General features: G+C 43.7%; 1 protein-coding gene across 1 annotated transcript; it reads right to left on the bottom strand.

Annotated features, from left to right (window-relative positions):
• Window positions 1-10,224: 10,224 nt before the first annotated feature.
• Window positions 10,225-14,724, bottom strand: CIMAP1B (ciliary microtubule associated protein 1B). The gene is made up of 6 exons (XM_074271959.1): window positions 14,461-14,724; window positions 13,624-13,827; window positions 13,095-13,196; window positions 12,655-12,776; window positions 12,399-12,539; window positions 10,225-11,091 (listed from the first exon to the last, which is right to left on the bottom strand). The coding sequence occupies exons 1-6, from the start codon at window positions 14,567-14,569 to the stop codon at window positions 11,011-11,013; spliced, it is 759 nt and encodes a 252-aa protein (XP_074128060.1). The 5' UTR covers window positions 14,570-14,724; the 3' UTR covers window positions 10,225-11,010.
• Between the last annotated feature and the right edge of the window lie 18 nt (window positions 14,725-14,742).

Genomic DNA, 14,742 nt, shown 5'->3' with positions numbered 1-14,742 from the left:
ACCAGGCTGGCTGTTCGGGGAGAAGCAATTTACCTAGTATAATACCATCCCTGCCTGGAATTCACAGAATGAGGCACAAATCCAGAGGACTAAAAAGCCCAAGATAAAGACTATCCATGGAGTGCAAAGGGATGTTTGTCTGAAGTTTCAGCATCATTACAAACCAGAAAGGCACCAAAGGGGGCTTCCCGGAGGTGGTGGGATTTGAGAGTTTAAAGGAAGGCTTGGAATTCAACAGGGGAAGTTCTGGACATAAGGACACCTTGAGCAAAGATTCAGAAGCAGAGTGAGCTCTTTGGGATCAGATTGTGTGGAAAGAAATATTACGGAGCTAGAAAGCAGAGGAGGAAGAGGAGCTTGAGTTTTTCTCATAAGGCAATAGAGAACCCTTGAAGGCTCCAAAGCTGATATGACCCGCTGATGCTGGAAGGGATGATGAGTCTCAGAGGAGCAGGAAGAGACCTACTGACAGAAGTAGCTTGAGTGACTAAGATATTTATATTATTGGATTTATTATTATATCATATTAGTTTATTAATAATATAACATAATATTATTAAATTATGTAATGGATTATAGGCTCAAAGGATCACAGATGATACAGAATGCTATCTAAGAAAAGAATCATCCCTCAAAAGGGTGTTTTGCCTTATCTGAATCAGGGCTGGTGTATTCCTTGGTGATTAGATTGGGGTACGGGGCCCCTTTGGTTTACAATCCCTCTAGCATCTGGGGCCATCTAGAGTTAGTCTATTGTTGGGTACTCTGGTCTGGCTGCATTTCTCTGCTTCAGGGCTGACAGGGAGGTTCTGGGAGCTTATATCCTTTTTGGGTGAGTATGTTCTCATAGTCTGTAAATGATCAATAAACCCCGTGCTTAGTTTAACTTAATGATCGACTCAGTGTCTCACTTCCTCAGTCACTTAACTGGACGGTTACTGACTAGATCTACCCCAAAGGTCATTCATTCTAGCAGCAAGAGAAGAGTGAATCCTTTTGGATGGCCTGGCCAAGCCCAAGCTTACGTGAGACTCTTTGGGGATTTGGTTTTTGTTGCACTGCTTTCTGTGGATGGGTTTGTTTGTTCCTTTGTTTTGGGGTGTTTTCTGAGGTGATTTTGTTTATACTCTGTCATTCTCTTACACAATGTTTTGCACATGAACTTGTACTCTAAACAGTGTACTTGGCTATTTGTTTGCCAAAGCATTTTTAGGTTTATTTAGTATCCTTTAACTGTTAATAATCAATAAACATTTATTAAGTGCCAGCTGTGTACCAGACACTATGATATAAGCAATAGAGATACAAAAAAAGGGCTAAAGAGCAATTCCTGTCCTTAGTAATTTACAATTATTTTTCATTAATTTTTTAAAAATTTTCAGTTCTAAATTTTCTTTCTTTCTCCCCCCCCCTTCCCACACTGAAAAGGCAAGAAAACAATACCCATTATACATAAGAAGTCATTGGAAACATTTCTCCAATTAGTCCTGGTGTGGAAAAGAAAACAAATAAAGAAAATTATCTTTTTCAATCTGCCTTAAGTTCAACAGTTCACTCTCTGGAGATGAATAGCACTGTTCCACATGAGACTTATGAATTGTGTATTAATCTGGGTAGCTAAATCTTTACCAAGGGATTGTTGTTGCAGTGTTGCTGATATTGTACACAATGACTATATAATACATAGAAGGCAGCTATATGCAGATTAAATATATAAATAACAGAGGGGAGGCACTAGAATTAAGAGGGATTGGGGAGGGATTCTGGTAAAATAGGGGTTTAAATTTTTTGTACTGTTCAAAACTTTTCTAAGGAAAAAAATCACTATGTTCAAAAAGTTATCCAACTGTGCATCCCCTTTGACCCAGCAGTGTTTCTACTGGGTTTGTATCCCAAAGAGATCTTAAAGAAGGGAAAGGGACCCACATGTGCAAAAATGTTTGTGGCAGCTCTCTTTGTGGTGGCCAGAAACTGGAAATTACGAGGATGTCCATCAATTAGAGATTGGCTGAATAAATTGTGGTATATGAATATTATGGAATATTATTATTGTTCTGTAAGAAACGATAGCAGGATGAATACAGAGAGGCTTGGAGAAACTTACATGAACTGATGCTGAGTGAAATGAGCAGGACATTGTACATGGCAACAAGAAGATTATGTGATGATCAATTCTGATGGACATGGCTCTTCTCAACAATGAGATGATTCAAACTGGTTCCAATTGTTCGAGTGTTGAAGAAAGCCATATACACCCAGAGAGAGGGCCGTGGAAACTGAGCATGGACCACAAAATAGCATTCTCACCCTCTCTGTTGTTGTTTGCTTGCATTGTGTTTTCTTTCCCAGTTTTTTTTCCTTCTTGATCCAATTTTCTTGTGCAGCAATATAACTGTATAAATATGTATAAATATATTGGATATAACATATATTTTAACATATTTAACATATATTGGATTACCTGCCACCTAGGGGAGGGGATGGAGAGAAGGAGGGAATAACTTGGAACAAAAGACTTTGCAAGGGTCAATGTTGAAAAATTACCCATGCAAATGTTTTGTAAATAAAAACTTTAATAAAAAGAAAAAAGTCCTTTTCCCCCCCCTCCCCCCTTTTTAGGGTTGACAGTTTGTTAAAAAACAAACAGGTTGAGTGATATTGAAACAGCAACACTATATTACTTTTTAGTTTTACTTCAGTTTTGTCTTTTTTTCTAATTCAGTATTTGCTCTGACCTTTGTTCTAATTGATTGATGATCTAATTGCACATATCCAGTGGATGCTGGAAGTGGGGGCAGCTGAGCATTGTAGGAAGCTTGTTGGCTTTGGAATCAAAAAGCCTGAGTTCAAGTCTTGTTATCTATTATTTAACACAAGTGTGATCCTCAGCAAATTGCTGTTTCCTTCTTTATAAAAGAAGAAAAGGTGAATCAGGTGAGTGAACTTTGAGGTGCTTCCTGTTCAAGAAGTAGGATCTTAAGAAAGAGCATCCCATTGGGTGTTTCCTATTTGGGTGGGAGTGGCTAGAGTGGTGAGTTCGGGATCCATTTATTTCAGTTGGAATCCTCAAACAATATCATAGAACTTCTTGGAGCCTCAGTTTTCCTGTCTGTAATTTGGGCATACCGCTACTATCACTACCCAACTTCACAAGATTGGGGTAAGGAAAATTTTTTGTAAAACTTAAAGGACTTTGAGACATGTTTTTTACGTGTTAAGCTACCTCAAACTCATATTTATGCTGCATTTATTCTTCCCATTTATTTATGCTTGCATTTATTATCTTTGTATCCTTAATATTTAGTACAATAGCTTGTATATGGTAGACACTTAAACTAATTAAATTGAATAAAGGTTTATTAAAATGTCTATACATAGAAATGTTCAAAGTTCAGATGACCAACAGAAGCAAATGATGTTATTAATGGAAGGAAGCAATTTTAAGACTAAAAAAAAAAAACAAAACCAAAAAAAAAACCCTTGCCTGGAATACAGCCTTAGATGGGTACTCATTATTCAAAAGAGAGAAAAGAGAAGTGAGGGGGAATTAAAAAGATATATGGGGGCAGATAGATGGCTCAGGGCACAGGGCACTGGACCTGAGTTCAAATATGACTCTGACACTTTACACTTATTAGCTGTGTGACCCTAAACAAGTTACTTAATCCTAATTGCCTTAAAAAGAAAGAAAAAAGAAGGTATATGACCCAAAGTTCCCAACTATTGGAGTAAGAACTCATTTTATGGCCAACACTGCTAAGAAAACTGAAAATTAGCCTGATAGAAACTAGTTTCTTGCAACATATACCAAGATAAGCCCCAAATGGGTACAGGATTTAGACATAAATTAGCAAATTAGAAGAAGAAATTACCCTGTCAGATCTATATGTATGATAGAGAAAGAGTTCATGACCAAATAAGAAGCTCATAGATGGCAAAATAGACAATTTTGATTACATAAAATGAAAAAGATTTTGTACAAAGCAAATACAATTAAAAGTAGAAAAAGAAGCAAGAAATTGGGGGGGGGGAGTCCTAACAAAAAAGTTTCTCTGATAAAGATTTCATTTCTAAGATATGTAGGAAACTGAGTCAAATGTGTAAGAATAAGTCCCATTTCCCAATTAACAAATCATTATGAATAGAATATGAATAGAAGTTTTCAGAAGAAAAAACAAAGCTATTATTAGCCATGTGAAAAAAAAAAACTGCTCTAAACCATTAATAAACATAGAAGTGCAAATGAAACCATCTCGGAGATACCGATTTTATATTCTTCAAATTGGCAAAATTGGCAGAAATGTAAGATGTTGGAGAGGATATGGGGGGAAAATTTATATTAGTGTACTGTGGGTGGACCTGTGAACTAATCCAGAAAATAATTCTGGAAAGTAATTTGGAACTTGTTCCAAAATCTATTAAACTATATATATCCTTTGATTCAGTGATACCCTTATTAAATCAAATAGGAAAAGGGACCTATATGTACAAAAATATTTATAGCATTAAAAAGAGTTGGAAAAGTGTCCAAGTGGAAATTGAGGGAGTGGCCATCACTTAGGAAGTACCTTAACAAGCACATGGGATGAAATACTATTGTTCTATAAGAAATGTTGAAGGGATGAATTTTAGAAAAACCGGGAAGACATATAAACCAATGCAAAGTGAAATGAACTGAATCAGGAGAACAATTTATATAATGACAAACATATTGTAAAGATAATTAACTTTGAAAGACTTAGGAACTCTAATCAAAATAACATCACAATTCCAGAGAAATGATGAAACCTGATGTCTAGTTTCAGATAGGATACTTGGTATTCTATCAGTTCTCTATCTTCTTTTCCTCTCCTCTCCTGTAAGAATGGTGTGAGAACATATATTGTATCTAGGTTATACTGTAACACATGTAAAATATATGGGATTGCCTGTCATCTAGGGGAGGGAGTAGAGGGAGGGAGGGGATAATTTGGGAAAATTAATACAAGGGATAATGTTATAAAAAAATTACTCATGCATATGTACTGTCAAAAATTTATAATTATAAAATTAATAATAAAAAAAAGAATGGTGTGAGAAGTAATTGGAGACTTAAGGGGGAAGCTAAGGACAACCAAAAAAAACAGCAAACATTAATACTGGGAAGAGAGGAGGGTCATGGCTAAGACAACAATAACTGTCAGTGCAAAGAAAGGAGAACTCCCATTTCTACCTTGGATTATTTTCTTGGCCAAAGAATGGTATAAGAATAAAATTGGTTGGTAGGGCAGGGATGGCCAAGGCAGGAAAGAAGATGGTTAGGGAACTGAGAATTACTGGTCCAGATGAATGACATCTTCAAGAAATAGTAACATGGCTGTTGAGCTCTAAGTCATATCTAAATGATATGTGAAAAATCAATGGGAACAGGAGTACAGCCTGACTGGAGAAGGGCAAAATGTCTGGCAAATGCCCATTTCTAAGAGGCTGAATGCTAGAATTCAGGGAGGTTGCCTTGATTTCCTGGAAAAGATTGTTAAAGAGATGATTAATGACTCTCTAGAAAAAGAAAAGGTCATAAACAAGAGTTAGCATGGCTTTGTAAAGACCCAGGCATTCACTTTTTTTCCTTTTCGTTTTTTTGGATAGAATTGCCAGCGTGGTAGATGGACACCTCTAGATATAGTTTCCTCAGATTTGTCATCCAGCATTGGCTGAGGTGGGTATAGTGGCTAGGGTGCTAATGGTGAAGTCAGGAAGACCTGAGTTCAAATCGGAGCCAATCAATAGAGATATTTGTGAAGTGTTTACTAGCACAACACCTTGCACACAGTAGGTGCTTAATAAATGCAGTTTTTCTCCCCTTACATTGAGTATCTCATACTATTCCTATAGAAAAGTTGAGGAGATAGGGGCTCAGGAACAGTAAGCTGCATTTTGGCGTAGGAAATTCTAAAGGAGAATTATTTTTGTTGTATTGTTTTTGTTTTGTTAAACATTTCCCGATTATCTTTTAATCTGTTTTTTTTTTTTTAACCAGAACTAGGAAAATTTTGCAGTCCACTTGCAATCATGAATTCAACACCTCTGAGACAATAGAACAATGTGAAAGATTTGTAACTCATTGAATGGTTGAATCGAGAAAGAACTATCAATCTGTCAATCCTTTCCGTGTCCAGGCCGGGTGAAGCTCAAAAAAGCTTGCTAGATGAGAGCACAAGGCTGAATCTAATGTGTTGCAATTTAATAGGGCTGAATGGAATATTACCCGGCTTCCAGGAGCCTCCAGAAATGGCCTTGAAAAGGAATCAAGGGTATTAGTGGCTCCTTAGCAATTTCCAACCAGAATCCTTTGGGACTGGGAAAATTGGCTCTGGGAAAGGGAGAAAGAGCCTTGACTTGGGTGTTTGAGCACTGTGTTGTAGATCTTTCTTTAAAAGGCCAAGGAGACATCTCCAGTCATCCTGATCTATCTCTGACCATTGAACCCCAGATGGCTCTGCAGGGGAAAGTGAGGCAGGTGACCTTGCACACCTCTCCCTCACTGAAATCCAAGTCACTTGCATGTCATAGCATCACTCCCCTGATGTCATGGTTCACAAAGGACAAACAATGAGAGCTGGCCACTGTCTGTGAGACTGATCATGGACCTAGAGCAGAGGCAGAACAGGGCTAAAGACTGAGGAGGAGAGACTGACAGTTGCTGTTTTGTGCACTTGCCGGGAACAAGACTAATAAACCAGGAGAGCCAAGTAGGGTCATGGTGGGAGAGCATATACAACCCCATCCACTTTACTGCTGCTTTCCTTTTGTTTCTTCACTGGCTTTAAAGCTATCCAATTCTTTCTTTTCTGTTCCTCCTCGGACCAGTTGCTAAGAGAGGATGATGGGAAATGGGAACACAGCCAAGCTCCACAATTCTGAAGTTTGCTTTGGGAAGGCTTTTGTCTCCCTGGTGTGTGTGTGTGTGTGTGTGTGTGTGTGTGTGTGTGTGTGTTTTATTTCCAGCGGGGTCCTGTTTGTAGTTGTCTCCCTGAGTGAATTCTTTGACAATGGATGAAGGTTTTGCTTCTGTCTGCTTGGTACTTAGCACAGCCACCTAATAAATGATGGTTGATTTGTTTAATACAGTGCCACTTAAATTAAACTAAATTAATGGAGCAGGTGGGTGGATAGAGAGCACTGGATCTGGAATCAGAAGGATCTGAATTCAACTACTGCCTCAGACACCTCCTAGCTGTGTGATCTTGGGCAAGTCACTTAACTGTTTGCTTCAGTTTCCTCGTCTGTAAAATGAGCTAGAAAAAGAAATGGCCACTCTAGTATCCTTCCCATGAAAACCCCAAATAGGCTAGTGAAGAGTGGGACATGATTGGAAATGAACAACAAACAGCAACTTGATAAACCATATGGCCAGTAGTAATGAATTATTGAATCCTATGAATTAATAGTAGAGAGGGGAGGATAAATCATTAGTTGAGAAATCTTTTATTTGATGGTTAGATTATGGAAGGTAGCAATGTATGGTGGATAGAAAGCTGGCATCAGGAAGACTGGATTAGTCTCCCTTCTGTTCCATACTGGCTATAGGACTCTGGCAAAGCTTCTAGAGGGACTGGACAAGAAGTTAGGAAGACTCGAATTCAAATCCTGCCTCAGATACTTACTGAGTGACCCATGGGTAAATAACTTAGCTTTTGCTGCTGTAGTTTTCCCACCTACAAAATGGGGATAATAGCACCTACTCCAGGGTTTTTTTTTTTAGTGAGAATCAAGTGAAATATTTCTAAAACACTTTGAACATATAAAAGGAGTCTGTAAATGCTAGTTGCAAAAATATCAATTATTATTATATTATTTCACCTCTAAATGCCACAGCTAATTCTCTAAAATTAGATATTGCTGAGAAATGTTGCCCTGTGTTGGTAAAGAAAATCCCTTGGCTGAAGCTCTGCAGATCAATAAAATAATAGGCCATGCTAAAGAAATAAATGCGAGATAAAAGCTTGGTATATGATTTCATGCACAGTCAGAGACACACACACACACACAAACACACTCAAAGAATATGAACAAAAAGTTCTCAAAAGAATTGCAAAGTGGGGCAGCTCAGTGGCGCAATGGATAGCGCACCAGCCCTGAAATCAGGAGGACCAGAGTTCAAATTTGATCTCCAACACTTAACTTCCTGGTTGTGTGATCTTGGGCAAGTCACTTAACCCCAATTGCCTCAGGAGGAAAAAATTGCAAAGTATTCATAATAGCATAAAAAACGCTCCAAATTGAGCAATCTGGAATTATGCCCAAAAAGTTATCAAACTGTGCATACCCTTTGATCCAGCATTGCTGCTATTGGGCTTATATCCCAAAGAAATAAAAAGCGGAAAGGGACCTGTGTGTGCCAAAATGTTTGTGGCAGCTCTTTTTGTTGTAGCTAGAAACTGGAAGATGAATGGATGTCCATCAATTGGAGAATGGTTGGGTAAATTATGGTATATGAAGGTTATGGAATATTATTGCTCTGTAAGAAATGACCAACAGGAGGAATACAGAGAGGCTTGGAGAGACTTTCATCAACTGATGCTGAGTGAAATGCGCAGAACCAGAAGATTGCTGTACACTTCAATGTTGTATGAAGATGTATTCTGATGGAAATGGATATCTTCAACATAAAGAAGATCCAACTCACTTCCAGTGGATCAATGATGGACAGAAACAACTACACCCAGAGAAGGAACACTGGGAAGTGAATGTAAATTGTTAGCACTACTGTCTATCTACCCAGGTTACTTACACCTTCGGAATACAATACTTAATGTGCAACAAGAAAATGGGATTTACACACATATATTGTATCTAGGTTATATTGTAACGCATGCAAAATGTATGGGATTACCTGTCATCAAGGGGAGGGAGTAGAGGGGATAATTTGGAAAAATGAATATAAGGGATAATGTTATAAAAAAATTAATTACTCATGCATATATACTGTAAAAAATTATAAATAAAATAAAAAAAAAGAACATAAGGGGTAGTAGGACTTATATTTAAGGCCTAATATTTGCCTCAAAATTAATTTCATATTTCATAAATCATTCTATATTGAGAACTTCCCCCCAAAAAATGCTCCAAATCAATAATAAAACATGCAAATCAAAGCCATCCTGAGGTTTCATCTCACACCTCACAAATTGGCAAAAATGATCCCCAAAATGGCAACCCTTAATGTTGGAGGGGTGGTAGGAGAGGTATAATAGGATAGGTATACTAATGCATTGCTGGTGGAGCTATGAAATGGTAAAATCATTTTGGAAAGCAAAGTAACTAAAATATCTATGAACCAGAAGTTCCTTTACTGAGCTAATAGCTTAAGGAAGCCATTGATAGAAAGAAAATTCCTGTATATACTAAAATATTTATAGCAACCCTTTTTTTGTGATAGTAAAGAATTGGAAATCTGGTTGATGCCCATCGAATGGGGGAGTGGTTCAACAAATTGTGGTATATGAATATAAGAGTACTATTCTTTTATAAGAAATTGTCATGAATTCAAAGAAGCAGGGGAAGATCTATATGAATTGATGCAGAGGGAAGTCAGCAGAGCCAAGAAAACAATCTACACGGTTAACTGCAGCAAACTAAATGTAAAGAACAGTGACAACCCAAAACAACCAAAAATAAATTAACAAAATTATAGAGCTCAAGAACAGGACTCAAATGGAGAGGCCACCTCCAACATAATTCTATGTAGAACTGAGAGGTCCATAGATGTTATACATGACATATTTTTTTTAAATTTCCCCCTGTACATCAATCTGCTGACTTTTTTCCTCTTAAAAATACCATTTGTCATTTCTAAAACACTTTGAACATATAAAAGGAGTATGTAAATGCTAGTTACAAAAATAACTCTGGGATGACTCTGGGAGAGGAATGGGAAGGCTACTTGGTTTAACTTTTGACAATGTAAGAAACTTACATTATATTAATGTAATATTATTAATAAAATGTATTAATATTAATATTATTAATAAACATTTAAAAAACAAATGGTAGATTATGTTGCCAAGCCAGAGGCATAGACTAGAGCTTTGATGAAATTTTAGAAATAGATTACTCATGGACAGGTAGTCATGTTGTTCTTAGTGGCCAAACATTATACTTTATTCATCCTTTTCTACAGGATATGTGATTGGCTGGGAGTTCTTTCTTTTTATTAATGTAAAAATTAATAAAACCTCTCAATGAGGTTACTTTTTTATTAAAGCTTTTTATTTACAAGAGTTCTTGTTTCTGTAAGAGCATGATGTAGGGGAGGCCATCCAGAGTGACTCAGCACACACTGCACAAACATGACTTGGGAGAGGTATAGTTAAAAGCATTTGGGGGAGAAAAAGATCTGAGAGGTTTAGTGGGGATAAAACTTGTCAGTGATGTGGCGACTAGAAAAACCAGTGGGATTATATTCTAAACAGGGACTTTTCTCAAATAATTAAACCTAAATGTCTGTCTGGGGGAAGGCTGGACGGAGGGACCCACTGGGGAAAGGGAGCAAGGAAATGTTTTTCTTTCTCCCCCCACCCCAGATCCTCCTAGCTGGACTCTCCGGTTTGCAGGGGGGATTGCTTGTGGGCGCCCGAAATAGGATCGAAGAGCCATTGGGTGACTCTTCGTCTATCTTTCTCATGCCCCCGGTTCCCTTAGCTCAGGTGAGGGGACAAAGGAGCAGCACGCAGAGGTCAAGGTTTATTTCCACACAGGGCCACAGGCTCACAGACAGACAGACTCACTGGAGCTCAGGGCGGGAGCTCCAGCAGCCAGGGTGCTCGGGGCTCTGCGGCCCAGCCTCTGACCCTGCCACGGAGAATACTCTGCGGCCCTCCAGGGGCCTGCCTTAAGCGGCGCGGAAGGGAAGCGCGGCTGCGGCCGCACACGCGGACGCTCAGGGGGGTGGGAGCGGCTGGACAAATGGACAGAGGCGGGGACCGGGAGGGGTCTCCGTCCCTTCTCGTGGGCCTGGCCTCCCAGGAGTTACTCCTGCGGATCCATGATAAGCGGGGCCTGATATTCCGAGTGGCGGATCCCGAAGCTGGGACCCGGGGTTTGGCGAAACTGCAGGGGGGAGAGGGAGCTGGGAGCGGGAGCCCGATGCCCCCGCCCCGACTCCCCCCGCCAGGCCTCTCAGCTTTCTGAGGTCCCTGGGCCCCGGGAGCCCCATCTGCCTGAACCTCTCTCCCCCCTTCTCCCACCTCTCCCAATACTCTCAGAGCAGAGGCTGTCCATGTCCCTCCCCTCTCTCTGTCCTTCCCCATCTTCTTATTCTCTCATTCTCTTATTTTCTCTTTGTGTCTTATTCTTTTATTCTCTTATTTTTTCTCTAATCCTCTTATTCACTTTTCTCTCATTCTTTCTCTTATTCTCCCATTATCTATTTGTCTCTTTATCCATTTCTCTCTCTCCATCCTCCTCACTTCTCCCTGTCTCCCTCTCTTTCTCTTATTCTGTTTTTCTCTCTCCATCCTCCCCCCTCTTTCCCTTTCTGTCTCTATCTCTCATTCTCTATTTGTATCTCTGTTTCTCTTTCTCATCTCTCCATCCTCCCCCCTTCTCGTTTTCCCCCTCTCTCTTTCTCTTATTCTCTCTGTGTCTCTCCATTCTCCCCTCTCTCCCTTTCTCCTTGTCTCTCTCTTATTCTGTTTCTTCATCCATCCTCCTCCTTCTCTTGTTTTCCCCCTCTCTCTTATTTTCTGTGTCTCTCTTCATCCCCCCTCTCCCTTTCTCCGTCTCTCTTATTCTCTGTCTGTTTCTTTGTCCATGCTCCTCCTTCTCTTGTTTTCCCCCTCTCTCTTTCTTTTATTCTCTCTCTCCATCCTCCCCCTCTCTCCTTTTCTCTCTCATTGTTTTTGTCCATACTCCCTCCTTCTTCTCTTGTTTTCCCCCTCTCTCTATATCTCTGTGTGTCTCTCTCTCCATCCCCCCCTTCTCCCTTTCTCCCTGTCTCTTATTCTGTTTTTTTGTCCATCCTCCTCCTTCTCTTGTTGTCCCCCTCTCTCTTTCTCTTATTCTCTCTGTGTGAGTCTCTCTCTCCATCCCCCCCTCTCCCTTTCTCCCTGTCTCTCTCTTATTCTGTTTCTTTGTCCATCCTCCTCCTTCTCTTGTTGTCTCCCTCTCTCTTTCTCTTATTCTCTCTGTGTGAGTCTCTCTCTCCCCATCCTCCCCTCTCCCTTTCTCCCTGTCTCTCTTATTCTCTGTGTGAGTCTCTCTCTCCATCCTCCCCTCTCCCTTTCTCCCTGTCTCTCTTATTCTCTGTGTGAGTCTCTCTCTCCATCCTCCCCCCTCTCCCTTTCTCCTGTTCCCGGCCCCCCCCCCCAGCGGGTCAGCTGTCCCCCAGCCTCAGTTTGAGATTCCCTCTCCCCCACCTGTTGAGGATAGTAAGCGGCGGGACCCGGCTTCTTGCAGATATCCTGCGGCATGGAGGTGCGGGGCTGCATGGTGAACTGGGGAGCCTTGGTCTTGTACACACCGGGATTCACCTCGTGATAAGCGCAGGGGCCCGGGGTCTGCGGGGTGGGGGGCGCGTTCAGACCTTCCGGTGGGCCCCTGCTCGTTCTCTCTCCTCCCGCTTCCCTCCACCCCACCGGTCGCACCCGCCGAGCTCTCCGCCCCAGTCCCCACCTTGCTCAGGTCTTGGCAGAAGCTGCCCACGGAAGTTCGGCCACTGATGGAGTAAGTGGGGGCCGAAGCCTTGTGGATCAGACGGCAGCCCAAGAGGGAGGGAACCGAGTAGGCCGCCGGACCTGGGGCACCGGGAGGACGAGGAGAGCGGGTTGAGCAGAGCGGTGATGGCCGGAGATCTGCTCCCTGCCTGCTGGGGTGGGATGTGAGCCCCTCCTTCTTGTCTTGGACCTTTAAGAACTTTCTTTAAGCTCCTCACCCCCCCCCCCTTATCCTTTCATTTTTCAGCTGGGGAAACTGAGGCCCATAGACGGGAAAAACTCCAAACTGTCTCGCGGGCTCTAGAGGCGAGGGTGTGCGTGGGGCGCGCACGTGCGTGTCTCCTCCCCAGTATTTAGCTGCTGTTCCGGGACTGCTGTGGAAGGCGGGTAGGCGCTTACCGGGGGTCCCGGCCGACTGAAGGTCTTTGGTACGGCGGGCCATAGAGTGCCCGGGGGGTTGGGGGTATGCCACATTGGTGGCCCGCTCTGGGAAGTAGCGACCTGCGGGGAGGAGGGCTGCTGTCGGTCCTTGGGTGGGGCGGGTGGAGGGCCTGAGCTGGGGACAGCTTCAAGTGGCTGTGGGACCCCTTAGGGGACACTCGGACCCTAGATCCGTAGGTGATGGGGGCCAAAGAAGGGCCTGAGTGCCGGCTGTTCGCGTCCCACTGAGGGGCCGACGCGGGATCGTCCACGCAAGGGACCTTGGGGATTCTCCGCGGAGGGGGTCGTGCAGCCCCCCTTTCCCCCCCAGCGTCTCCGCGTCCTGTCAGGGGGAGCTGGGAAGGCTAAGCTCTCGCCAGGGGTTCTGGGGGAATCGGGGCCCACACTGAAGTTTCAGAGCCAAGCTATTGGGGGATGGGGGGCGCCGGGCTTGGATTTGGGCCCCAGCGCTGGATGGGGTGAGCTCTCAGCTTGGGTCCTCTCTGACCAGGGCCCGGAGTGCGAAACAAGCTGGAATCGCGGGGCCGCCCGTAGAGGGAGAAGGCCGGCCCGCCGTTGGGGCCCCGAACCGTCATGCGCTGCGGGATTAGGTGCCCGGGGCCGGGGCCACACGTCGTGCTTGGTTCGGGGATTTTCATGCCGAACGAGAACGCGGGGGCCCGGGAACGGGATGGGTCGTGCATCTTGTAACCTGCGGGGAGAAAGGAAGCCAGCGCGGGAGGGGATGCAGTGCTGGGGAGGGGAGTGCTCCCCTGCTCCTTCCCACAGGCCTCCCAGCCATCTCCCAGGCTCCCCCGCAGCCTGTCGAACTGGAGGCCTTCCCGGGCATCCCACAGCCCTCCCTTGGGAACCCGGGGATGGGGTGGGGGGGAGAGAGAGAGGCAGAGAGAGGCAGAGAGAGGCAGAGACAGACAGAGACAGACAGACAGAGACAGACAGACAGAGACAGACAGACAGAGACAGACAGAGACAGAGACAGACAGAGACAGAGACAGGCAGAGACAGAGACAGGCAGAGACAGAGACAGGCAGAGACAGAGACAGACAGACAGAGACAGACAGACAGAGACAGACAGACAGAGACAGACAGACAGAGACAGACAGACAGAGACAGACAGAGACAGACAGAGACAGAGACAGACAGAGACAGAGACAGACAGAGACAGGCAGAGACAGGCAGACACACATAGACACACACAGAGAGCGTGTGTGTGTACGGCTAGTGCAGCAACTATACTAGTTGCACCAGCTGCCCTGGGTTAGGGGGCTGAGAACCCCTCCCTCTTCGGCCCTTCCGGCTCCCGCTCCCCCTGGACGTGCCTTACCGGTGCTAGGCGGCAGCATGTACTTGGGTCCGGGACCAGAGTGAAGTGCTGCAATGGGGCCCCGGGGCCGGTGGGGCCGCCAGGTGCCCACCCACACACTTTTGTCCATCTCGGACTCTGGAAGAGGTTTGCGGCACCTGAGAGCCGGGAGGTGCTGCGGACCCCCGCCGGAGACCAGCTCCGGGAGGCCGCACCAGTCTTCTCGGCTCGGCTGGGCTGCGGCCGCCAGATCGGCCACGCCTCCGGCCGGTCTCCGAGAAACCGGACAACAAACAGAAAGAG

Source organism: Sminthopsis crassicaudata, chromosome 5 (genome assembly GCF_048593235.1).
Source record: "Sminthopsis crassicaudata isolate SCR6 chromosome 5, ASM4859323v1, whole genome shotgun sequence".
Taxonomy (NCBI): domain Eukaryota; kingdom Metazoa; phylum Chordata; class Mammalia; order Dasyuromorphia; family Dasyuridae; genus Sminthopsis; species Sminthopsis crassicaudata.
Note: the sequence above shows the minus strand (reverse complement) of the source record. Positions and strands in the feature narration are given on the sequence as shown.